This window comes from Barbus barbus (assembly GCF_936440315.1).
Source record: "Barbus barbus genome assembly, chromosome: 5".
NCBI classification, from domain to species: domain Eukaryota; kingdom Metazoa; phylum Chordata; class Actinopteri; order Cypriniformes; family Cyprinidae; genus Barbus; species Barbus barbus.
Window position 1 is genome coordinate 30208225 of NC_136733.1, and position 13248 is coordinate 30221472.

Sequence of the window (13248 nt, forward strand, 5' to 3'; positions counted from 1 at the left end):
TGGCCCCTGCACTGTTCTTTTGAAAATGAAATTTCCTGCTATCTAAAATAACAATATCCTGTCTCCATTTGTGTCTCTTCTAGGCCATGAGCTACCATTCTTCATCCTGCATCACTCCCTGAGAAGTCAGCAAGACCATCTGCACATGCCCAGTGAGACCCTGCAGGAAGCGTTTACTTCTGGTCAGCAGACAGAGGCTCCCAAGACTCCTCACTTCACCCTAAAACCCAGAACACGCACTCCTAGGGGTGAGTGCATTTGTCACCAAAAGAATGCTTGTGGCTAGCTCAATAAAACTTTATAATTTCATCAAATGCTTAGTAAGACTAGTGCCTTTCCTGAGGGTCTGTTGTCTATGGGGTTCTCTACAGTATGTGGCAGTGCATAGGCCATTAGTAGAAACAAAATCTTCTGACTTTTGCTGCACTTTATCTACTGAAGAGAACTTTTCCCTCTCTCGCTCTCTCACTCTTGCTCTCACTCTTGCTCTCACTCTTGCTCTCACTCTCTCACTCACACACACACACACACACACACACACACACACACACACGTTTGTTTTTGTGAAAAGTGGGGGCATCCCATAGGTGTAATGGTTTTTATGGGTATGACATAAGTATTACAAGGTGAAGGTGACTTATGAGGACATTGCCCCATGTCCACTTTTACAAACCGTATGTGCTATTGCCCAACACCAGTGGTCTCAAACTCAATTCCTGGAGGGCCACAGCTCTGCAGAGTTTAGCTCCAACCAGCCCCAAATCACACCTGCTTGGAAGTTTCTAGTGATACTGAAGACCTTGATTAGCTGGATCAGGTATGTTTGATTAGGGTTGGAGCTAAACTGTGCAGAGCTGTGGCCCTCCAGGAATTGAGTTTGAGACCAATGCCCTACACCAACCCTACACCTAAACCTACCCCTTACAGGAAACTGTGCATTTTTACTTTCTCAAAAAAAACAAAAAAACTCACTCTGTATGATTTATAAGTGTTTTGAAAAGTGGGGACATGGGGCAATGTCCTCATAAGTCACCTTCACCTTGTAATACTTATATCATACTTTTACTTTACTTACTTTTAGTCATTTAGCAGACGCTTTTATCCAAAGAGACTTACAAATAAGAAAAAGTAACTAAAACTACAAGTTAACACTCTGTAAATAATCTATACACACCCATTTAAGAAAATACAGAAATGAAATAAAATTGACAAATGCATACAACAACATTTCAATAGTAAACATAAAAAGGGAAAAAAAAAATAAAAAAAAATAAAAATAAAAAGCGATACTTATATCCTTTGCCGATGTCCTATCCCGGTGCAGTCGCACGGTAGAGTCGATGATCTTTACACTCTTTACTTTTTACTTTTAGTCATTTAGCAGACGCTTTTATCCAAAGCGACTTACAAATAAGAAAAAGTAACTAAAGCTACAACTTCATACCCATATCATTATACAAAAACGCACGCACGCACGCACACACACGTTTGTTTTTGTGAAAAGTGGGGACATCCCATAGGCGTAATGGTTTTTATACTGTACAAACCGTATGTGCTATTGCCCTACACCAACCCTACACCTAAACCTACCCCTTACAGGAAACTGTGCATTTTTACTTTCTCAAAAAAAAAAAAAAAAAAACTCTTTATGATTTATAAGTGTTTTGAAAAGTGGGGACATGGGGCAATGTCCTCATACGTCACCTTCACCTTTTAATACTTATGTCATACCATATCATTATACAACTTTATGTCCTCATTTGTCACAAAAACACACACACACACGCACACAATAATTTTTGATCAAAGATAAAAGCCTTGGTAAGCATAAGAGACTTCTTTTTAAAAAAGAAATTCCAAACGATTGAATGGCAGTGTATTTTTGTTTTTCATGAATTAGCCTATAACAAATCCTTCAAACTGTAGTGTTAAAAATAAATAAAAATAAACACTCAAAAATGAAATATGTCATTGATCATACCCCGTCATTCCAAACCTCTTAACAATTTCTGATTTGGTGTTCATCTAAATAAATGTTTGTCATTTCTGAAAAAATAAATTTAGAATTAAATGAATGAGGGCAGATAAGGACAGAATTTAATTCTTATGTTCTATATATTTCACATGCGTCAACATTTTTGAAGTAAATTAATTGGTTTCATATTTGCTTTATTGCTTAAATCATTGCTGAAAAGCTATATAATAATAATAATAATACTTTTTTAAAATGTTGGGTAAATTTAGGCCTGGTTTCACAGACATGGCTTAGACTAAACCAGGATTAGGCCATAGTTCAGTTAGAACATTTAAGTAATTTTTTATAAACGTGCCTTAGAAACTAACATTAGGCATACTGGTGTGCATCTTGAGACAAAACAAAGACACTGATATATTTTAAGATCAGTCACTGCAAGTTTCTTTCAGTTGAAACAGCTCAGTCTTACATTTTAATCTGGGACAAGGCTTAAACCTTGTGAAACCGGGGGCTTGGGTTTCATATTTTAAACTCAGTGGTTCCCATCATGAATGCATATTTTATGTAGTTTGAGAACATGGCCACTCACAAAAGGTAAGCTTGAATATTAAATTAAATTTTCACTGGAGATAAAAATGTGACTTCTCTCAGTCCCAGTAATGATGTAATAAACAATAATAATGGCTGAACAAAACTGCACTGGGAGCTGCCATTTAAGCTCAAACTACTCCAGTTCTCATGGCCAGAGTCTAATATGCTTGAATATTTACCCTGACAGTCTGTGTCCCGTTCCTCATAAAGCATGCAGATCCCAGTGGCAGAAAGGATGTTCATGTCCTAGACTGTTTATAGTACAGCCTGAGCTGAAGTCATGGAAGACAACACCAGCACAGTGTTGTACAGCATCTTCTTGACAGACCTGTTTGCACAGCAGGCAAACTGCAATGTGTCCACCTCCAGTTATTGTTTCTCAGGACATACTCAAAGACTTCCATGATCAAAGGTGTGAGGAGGTTGTTGTTGATCCAGGTGGTTGTGAATGTAGTTGACTGCATTTTAATCTTTATAAAAAGAAATGTAATAAATTCTAATTAAGTCAACATCCACCTATATCCTACCATACTCTTGTCCATTAGCGCTAAGAAAAACATCCTTCACGATTTTTCACATTCATCTTGTCAGACCAGTAATTGTGGGGAATTAGAGCTGTCAGGGAAGTGTAAAATCTGTCAGTATGTACTCTTTTGAAAGAGTTCTTCTCTGTTGTCTGTTTTGATGTATCACTTTGAAACATAAAGATATTTACATCATCGTGAGAGGAATTTGACATTTCTCTGAAAATACCAACCATAAGCTTGTTTTGGTATAAAAGCAGGTCTTTGTAAAACAAAAACAAAACAAAAAACACTCTAAAGTGTTTATTAAAAGTGTTTATTAACATGATTATGCACATAAAAGCAATGGCATTTTTCCTTCTGTAAATGTCACAAACTTGTTTCTCAGAACTTTTAAAAAAAAAGTTTTTTTTTATAATTTTCAGGACACAAAAATTGTGAAGACAAGAGGAGGACATCAACAAACAGAACAGTTAACATTTAATTTAGCTATACATTTTCCAGCACTAAATTAAGTAAATAATGCTTATTATATTACCTCTGAAACTACCGATAAGCTATTTGGATTCTCTCACATGTCATCATATTATGCTTGATTGTTCATAATGGTGCCAGATGGGGTCAGTTATTAGTAATAGAGGCCTTTCATTCAGACCTTAACGAAGAGCTTTAAGAGGAGCATTTAGCATAATCACACAGAATGCAGCCTATTCTGATATCTTCTACGCTTGAGAGTGGCACACCCATGCCCTCCTTATCCCTCTACAGACACCATTACACTACAGGACAATTAGGGACATCAAAGCATGTGATCAGACTAGTTCTAGATGAGACGTAAAACACTTGACAATCTTAGGTGACACTAAAATGCTGAGAGGAAACCTTTACTTGAGGGTGCAAAAAAAGAGTGAAATTTTTCTTGCTTTTTTTTTTTCTCAAACATAAAATAAAGTAGATGCAACTACTGTTTGTCAAAACTGGGATCAGAAGAACATTAGCTCCTCCACATAATGAAACTGCCTAAGTCTGACTGGTCTGTTTTATTTCATTGACAGGTGCTTTGCTGAAACATAAAAGAAAAAGGTCTCTGATTGATTGGGCTCTGAGGAGGGGACACTTTCACCAATCTGATGGCCAGTCTGACCCACAAACTACCTCGCACAACCTATTTGGCCAGCCACTTTCCTCCATTTGTCTTGATGGAAACCTGCCTAAACCAATAATGGTAAGGATATCACTGGCTCTGGATCTTTTCATTTCACTGTATTTAGTCATGTTGGGTTTGATTGTTTATGAGCATCATTCATGGCTCTTTCACTGAGCCAGAGGTTTAGTCACATGAACGATGAACGCTCATGGAGAATAAAACCCAACATGATATTGCTTTTATACAACAGTTCTAAATAAGAAATGAGAACAGAATGTCTTGTGTGTGGAACTACTTCCTTCCGCCACGGATTCATATCTCAAGTTGAGAGTTTAACAGATTATCCCAAGCTTCCGATACTTATTAGAAAACGTCATCTTAGAGCTAGTAATGGAGAAATGTGGGGTTGTTTCGTTGAAGTTAAAAGTATTATGTACAAAAAGTGTATTATATTTAAAGCTATATGCTGTAAGCTATATGCTAAATGTATTATGTAGAGTAGAGAGAGATATCGACTGAGTGAGTGTGATTACCTGTATCAGATACAGCATTTATTCATCAGGCCAGTCTCATATTCATAATGAAAAAGTAGTTTGAATGTCCTCTCAGTAAAACAATACTTTTGTCGCGGTATGCTTTCAACTGTTTCTATCAACTTTCAACTGGGATTTCCCATGGCAGCGTGGGTCAATGCAATTTTTTTGTTGTCTTACAAGGTATTGTTTAAAATAAAAAAATAATGTAATTGTATAACCTGATTTAGTCCATTTCAAATTAAACAATTTTGCTACTGATTTGTTCATAATGACCACCATGAATATTGTAGCTATAAAACGAATATATTATCAGCTGCAAATGTAAGAGCATTCTGTTAGATATTTAGGTGCTTAATGGCTTCATACTGCAGGTATATTAAGCTTTTACCATTTTATGACCCTTTCAAGATGGGGTCAAATCCTTAATGGCTTATAGCTGAGACAGAGACCCAATTATGGAGGTTAAAGACTGTTACGTCATAAGTCATTACTACAATTAAACATTTAAATTGTCATTCATTTCATGGTCAGATAAGGTCAGGTTGATCATCTGTCTATCATTAGCTTAGAATAGTGTTTTGTAACCCAGAGGGTTTATGAATTGATGAAAAGTTAATAATGAATTAAATCATAAAATAAATCATTTTAAAATAATCAAAACTGTTAGAAATAATGTTAATATTTAAAAAAGTATATTTTTATACCTGCATTTCTGATTTATATACAGGTCCTTCTCAAAAAATTAGCAAATTGTGATAAAGTTCATTATTTTCTGTAATGTACTGATAAACATTAGACTTTCATATATTTTAGATTCATTACAACACAACTGAAGTAGTTCAAGCCTTTTATTGTTTTAATATTGATGATTTTGGCATACAGCTCATGAAAACCCAAAATTCCTATCTCAAAAAATTAGCATATCATTAAAAGGTTCTCTAAACGAGCTATTAACCTAATCATCTGAATCAACTAATTAACTCTAAACACCTGCAAAAGATTCCTGAGGCTTTTAAAAACTCCCAGCCTGGTTCATTACTCAAAACCGCAATCATGGGTAAGACTGCCGACCTGACTGCTGTCCAGAAGGCCATCATTGACACCCTCAAGCAAGAGGGTAAGACACAGAAAGAAATTTCTGAACGAATAGGCTGTTCCCAGAGTGCTGTATCAAGGCACCTCAGTGGGAAGTCTGTGGGAAGGAAAAAGTGTGGCAGAAAACGCAGCACAACGAGAAGAGGTGACCGGACCCTGAGGAAGATTGTGGAGAAGGACCGATTCCAGACCTTGGGGGACCTGCGGAAGCAGTGGACTGAGTCTGGAGTAGAAACATCCAGAGCCACCGTGTACAGGCGTGTGCAGGAAATGGGCTACAGGTGCCTCATTCCCCAGGTCAAGCCACTTTTGAACCAGAAACAGCGGCAGAAGCGCCTGACCTGGGCTACAGAGAAGCAGTGGTCCAAAGTACTTTTTTCGGATGAAAGCAAATTTTGCATGTCATTCGGAAATCATGGTGCCAGAGTCTGGAGGAAGACTGGGGAGAGGGAAATGCCAAAATGCCTGAAGTCCAGTGTCAAGTACCCACAGTCAGTGATGCTGGTGTTGGTCCACTGTGTTTTATCAAGGGCAGGGTCAATGCAGCTAGCTATCAGGAGATTTTGGAGCACTTCATGCTTCCATCTGCTGAAAAGCTTTATGGAGATGAAGATTTCATTTTTCAGCACGACCTGGCACCTGCTCACAGTGCCAAAACCACTGGTAAATGGTTTACTGACCATGGTATTACTGTGCTCAATTGGCCTGCCAACTCTCCTGACCTGAACCCCATAGAGAATCTGTGGGATATTGTGAAGAGAAAGTTGAGAGACGCAAGACCCAACACTCTGGATGAGCTTAAGGCCGCTATCGAAGCATCCTGGGCCTCCATAACACCTCAGCAGTGCCACAGGCTGATTGCCTCCATGCCACGCCGCATTGAAGCAGTCATTTCTGCAAAAGGATTCCCGACCAAGTATTGAGTGCATAACTGAACATAATTATTTGAAGGTTGACTTTTTTTGTATTAAAAACACTTTTCTTTTATTGGTCGGATGAAATATGCTAATTTTTTGAGATAGGAATTTTGGGTTTTCATGAGCTGTATGCCAAAATCATCAATATTAAAACAATAAAAGGCTTGAACTACTTCAGTTGTGTTGTAATGAATCTAAAATATATGAAAGTCTAATGTTATCAGTACATTACAGAAAATAATGAACTTTATCACAATATGCTAATTTTTTGAGAAGGACCTGTATATTAGGGCCATCAGTTTACCACTTTAGCTTAATTAGTTATGAAAAATTACACAATTAAAAATCTTTTACGCCGTTATCGTACTGGCCCGGACCCCAGACCTGTATGTCATCTTACATTTCATACAGTTGACTGACAAATATGATGCCGGGCAACGGCTCCATAAATTAAGTTATTTCCTAAAATTCAAGATATTGGGGCAATAATGCCCCTGTATGAGTTTTTGTCTCATATTTAAATTACATGATAAGCGGACATGAAAATTGGACATAAACAGCGCTCATGTCTAATATCGCTTATCATGAATACCACGAGTGCAAATGTGATTTTATACAACAGTTCAGTAAATAAGTTAATATTGTGTTATTTTAAATGATTAATATTGTGTGTTTTTATTATATTATATTATATTACCTTGTGTTTAGTTTCTGAATGAATCCGCATTTTGAACAAATTGAATGAATGAATGACTCAAAGACATTTACCGTCACATGCTGGCAGTTTTAGTTTCTTCTTTAGAGTGTCATTTCATTTAATTAATTCATTCATTTAAGGGATCGTTCACCAAAAAAACCAAAAAACAATCTGTCGTCATTTACTGGCCCTCATGTCATTTCAAACCTGAATTCCTTTTGTCTCTGCAACATAAAATAAGGTATTTTAAAGACTGCTAGTACTGTAAAAATGCTGTTTTGATTCCCAGTGACTTTTATTGCATGAACAAAAAATACTAAGATTTTTCTCAAATTATCTTATTTTATGTTCTATAGTTTGTTAGGCCGCTGTAGCCTGTATTTTACGTTGAATGAAATAAAACAATATCTTTCTAAAGCTACTATTTGTTATGTCTACTTGATACTTTATCATTTAACACAATAATAGTTTTAAATAATTTTTTGTGGGTATTTTCACAGCCAAATTTATTATGTGATTAATTAGATTATTTAATCATCGCACCATGTAATTAATAAGATTAAAAATTTGAATCGACTGACAGCCCTAATATACAGTATCTCACAGAAGTGAGTACACCCATCACAATTTTGTAAATATTTTATAATATCTTTTCATGAGACAACACTTAAGAAATGACACTTTGCTACAATGTAAAGTAGTTAGTGTACAGCTTGTATAACAGTGTAAATTTGCTGCCCCCTCAAAATAACTAAACACACAGCCATTAATGTATAAACCACTGGCCACAAAAGTGAGTACACACCTAAGTGTCAATATTTTGTGTGGCAACCATTATTTTCCAGCACTGCCTTAACCCTCTTGGGCATGGAGTTCACCAGATCTTCACAGGTTGCCACTGGAGTCCTCTTCCACTCCTCCATGACGACATCACAGAGCTGGTGGATGTTAGAGACCTTGTGCTCCTCCACCTTCCATTTGAGGATGCCCCACAGATGCTCAATAGGGTTTAGGTCTGGAGACATGCTTGGCCAGTCCATTACCTTTACCCTCAGCTTCTTTAGCAAGGCAGTGGTCGTCTTGGAGGTGTGTTTGGGGTCGTTATCATGTTGGAATACTACCCTGCGGCCCAGTCTCTGCTTCAGTATGTCACAGTACATATTGGCATTCATGGTGCCCTCAATGAACTGTATATAGCTCCCTAGTGCCGGCAGCACTCATGCCACCCCAGACCATGACACTCCCACCACCATGCTTGACTGTAGGCAAGACACACTTGTCTTTGTACTCCTCACTTGGTTGCCACCACAAACGCTTGACACCATCTGAACCATCCCATCAGACCACAGGACATGGTTCCAGTAGTCCATGTCTTTAGTCTGCTTGTCTTCAGCAAACTGTTTGCGGGCTTTCTTGTGCATCATCTTTAGAAGAGGCTTCCTTCTGGGACAACAGCCATGCAGACCAATTTGATGCAGTGTGCGGCGTATGGTTTGAGCACTGATAGGCTGACCCCCCACCTCTTCAACCTCCGCAGCAATGCTGGCAGCACTCATACGTCTATTTCCCAAACCCAACCTCTGGATATGACGCTGAGCACATGCACTCAACTTCTTTGGTCGACCAATGGCGAGGCCTGTTCTGAGTGGAACCTGTCCTGTTAAACCGCTGTATGGTCTTGACCACCATGCTGCAGCTCAGTTTCAGGGTCTTGGCAGTCTTCTTATAGCCAACGCCATCTTTATGTAGAGCAACAATTCTTTTTTTCAGATCCTCAGAGTTATTTGCCATGAGGTCCCATGTTGAACTTACAGTGACCAGTATGAGAGAATGAGAGCGATAACACCAAATTTAACACACCTGCTCCCCATTCACACCTAAGACCTTGTAACACTAACGAGTCACATGACACCCGGGAGAGAAAATGGCTAATTGGGCCCAATTTGTGGCCAGCGGTTTAGACATTAATGGCTGTGTGTTGAGTTATTTTGAGGGGACAGCAAATTTACACTGTTATACAAGCTGTACACTCACTACTTTGCAATGTAGCAAAGTGTCATTTCTTCAGTGTTGTCACATGAAAAGATATAAAATATTTACAAAAATGTGAGGGGTGTACTCACTTCTGTGAGATACTGTATATGTATAAATATATATTAAATCTCTCAGGGGGGACTCCTGTAATGTTTTAAGTGAAAGGTGTTTGGCTGACTAAAAACTTTGGGATCCCCTGGCTTTGATTAACTATTTTGTGTGTGTGTGTGCGTGTGCACACACATAGGACCTGCTTTATCTGCTGTTCAGTGAGGGTCCAGAGACCTGTGGAATCTTCCGTCGTTCAGCAAATGCCAGAAACTGTAGGATCCTGAAGGAGCGAATGAATGCTGGGCAAAGTATTTCACCGCATGAACAATCAGTTTTCGTCTCTGCATCTCTAATTACAGTGAGAACACAATCATTTTAATTCACATTGATTTGAATGAATAAAAATTCTGAATAAAAATTCACACAAAGTATTCCTCATCAACATTCACAATTCTTCATTCTCAGTCTAAATTCTCATAATTAGTGGCTTGAACATAATTTCCTCTGTGCCCTATATATTAAAATTTCTTTGAATGGGCTTTTTATTCTTTATTAAATTGTGTGTGTGTGTGTGTGTGTGCGTGTGTAGGAATTTTTACGCAAACTGCCTGGTGGTGTTTTGTGCTGTGACTTATATGAGGACTGGATGGAAGTGCTACAGTGTGAGGATAGACTTAACCGAGTCAGAAGGTAAGAACAGCATAAAACATGTACTCTACATATGCTCACACATACACACTATACTCAGTGTATAAAGTGTATAGACTAAAATGTTTTATTTAACTCCTTTCTATATCCTAAGGTAATTTTCCTAAAATAAAGACATCACAAACATAAAGCACAGATACCCAACCTGGTATCATTGTTTAACTGTAGGCATTCATACATACCATTTCCAGGTATAAAACACTTTTTGTGCATTTAGGTAGATGCTGAAACATACAACATGTATGTACTGGCAGCATCTAAAACATAAGCAGTATTACATATTTACAGCTATAGAAACATACAATATTTATACTTTGTATCACAATATATAGTTACATTTAGAGTTCTATAGATGCCTTAAAGGGATAGTTCACACAAAATTGAAAATTACCCCAAGATTTACTCACTCAAGCCATTCTAGGTGTATAAGACATTCTTCTTTCAGTCTAATAAGGAGTTATTTAAAAAAAAAAAAAAGTCCTGGGTCTTCCAAGCTTTATAATGGCAGTGAATGGCTGTTGATATTCAGTAGTCCAGTTGAAGTCCAATAAAGTGCATCAGGGATTCGTTTGTGGAAGAAAAATATCCATGTTTAAAACTTTATAAACTGAAATCTCTAGGTTCCGCTAACTGTTGTACACACATTCACAAGAGATTGGCGTTCCAGTGGATGATGATTTTACATGTGTATTCTACAACTGGCCCAACAGAAGTGTCCAATGGTGGCTGAAGGTTTCCTGTGCGTTTGGTCTTTTCAGTGGACAAAAGTTATTTAATTTAAAAGAAATTGTAACCTGACTCCATTTTATTATGACCTTGAATGTAGGTTGAAATACAAACTGGTTGTTTATCCATTTCTAATTAACTTTTTACTTAAAATTTTACATGTTCATTAGGAATCTATGTTGTTCAAAGTTTCTCATGCCGGCCAGTGTACGGGGATCTCACGATCACAAACTCTCCTGTCTGATCATAGTCAGAGTTTAGGACTACTATTTAATAGACCACCTCATGCTATTTAAAAAAAAAAATAGTGGTTCTGTTTAGCCCCCTACAGTCACCTGTACAACTTGGTTAAAGCTCAAACTATAATCAGATGTTATGGCTAGCACTATGAAATAAGCTAATACTTCAATGGTGTTTTTATCTAGCCCCCTATTGTTAATCTGACTATATAGCAACTTGAATAAAGCGGAGACAATAACCAGAGGTTATGGCTAGTACTATGAAGTATGCCAGACCATGCTTACTATTACTCAAATAATATTTTATCTAGCCCCCCTTAGTTAATGAAACTGCATAACAACTGAAAGGGATAGTTCATCCAAAAATTTAAATTTGAAGTTTATCTGCCAAGATGTAGGTGACTTTGTTTCTTCTGTAGAACACAAATTAAATCAGTCATATAATGGCAGTTGATGGGACCAATCTTATCTCTAAACTCTTTAGATTAGATTAGATTAGATTCAACTTTATTGTCATTTATGCAGAGTACAAGTACAGAGCTAATGAAATGCAGTTTTACTTAAACTTAGGATCTGTATTACCTTTTAGTCTTCTACTTGTAAGGTTGGGACCATTGTACCAGATGCATGGAGACAATTCAAATGATACCAAACAAGTCTTGCATTCATGTAGAACATTATTTTATGCTGTTGACTGAGCTGAGTGAAGGGAAGGAAGTGGATGAAAAGGATAGGTGAGAAGGGACTTTGAGATGTTGAAATGAATGTCTGTATGTTAATACACTGTGTGTATATTGTCCGTATCTCAGAAGATCAAAGGTATCTGAGGTTCTTCAAGTCTTACATGTGTAAAGCACATTTTACCTATAAAATATATATGAATAGGCTACTCACAAGATCACATTGAGATGCCAGGTGAAAAAACACATTACACACAAAACCATCATTTTGAAAGGAGATTTTGTGAAGAGCTCATGGAACAGAGCTTTTAGATGTCTATTGAAAGTAAGAAAAAGGGACTAGCAAAGCAGACCAGTATCAGAAGACCTCAAGGAACTGGCAAGGGAGAAAGTAATTTACTTACTGTCATAAAATCAAAGACCCTGCTCTTAAGAACAAGAAAACACATAGTAATTATGGCAAGACCATTAAGTTATTTTGTCTAGGTAACACGATGTGCATGTGTGGCTAAAAACATGCTTCTACTTTCATAGCAGCATTACACAAATACCATCTATTCACAAGGAAAATTTAAATCTTCTGACTCATTTAAGTGTATAATTAATGAAACTGCTTAACAAAATGCATCTTCTGGGCTCGGACACAAAAGCAGTAAACTTAAGACATCATAAATGCATCTTATAATTTTTGTAATTTTTGGTATAATTTTTTATCATTTTCTCACCCCCATATTCGATCCAGCCTCATTATTCAAGCCCTTGTAAGGTAAGAACAGCAAATGTTCTTACCGTACAAGATTATTATTATTACATTATTAAATGTTCTTGTGAGCACAGCAGCATGAATGCTCAGCTGGGAGATTTTTAATTGATATGATATTTCTCAGAAACAATCCTAATTCAGTCCCGTTGATGTAAACTCTGTTTTTTAAAAAAGAAAAGTCTTTGTGCATTTACAATTTCTCATTTTCCTCCATGTTCTAGCCCTGAAGTCTTCAGCCCTGCTCCAGGAGACCCTCTGTCCTGCAGTTTATTTCCAACCTCCTTCAAGATTTGTCAAGTAGTCCTGAAGAGCTTGATTTGCTGGTTCAGTTTTAAGTTAAACTCTGTTAAAAACAGTTGATCTCCAGGAGCAGGGTTGAAAACCACTAGCTGTTCTGGCCTGTGTTCTTCTAGACAATGTTTGAAAGTGTATTGTTTTTAGCGCTACAAAATGATGGAGCACAGAATAAAACAAAATCTTTTGATCACATTGTAAAGCTCTACATTAGCATGAATTATTGGAAGTATATTAAAATGAGCTTTTAATTGAAAAGTGACAAGTGTAA

General features: G+C 37.1%; 1 protein-coding gene across 1 annotated transcript in view; it reads left to right on the top strand.

The window, feature by feature from the left end:
• The window catches only part of arhgap20b (Rho GTPase activating protein 20b), a 48934-nt gene that overhangs the window by 17890 nt on the left and 17796 nt on the right, over positions 1 to 13248 (top strand). Inside the window, exons 9-12 of the mRNA XM_079417288.1 lie at positions 84 to 248; positions 4146 to 4315; positions 9764 to 9925; positions 10157 to 10257. Of these exons, the coding sequence (XP_079273414.1) occupies positions 84 to 248; positions 4146 to 4315; positions 9764 to 9925; positions 10157 to 10257 (598 nt within the window). The remainder of the gene's footprint in view (positions 1 to 83; positions 249 to 4145; positions 4316 to 9763; positions 9926 to 10156; positions 10258 to 13248) is intronic.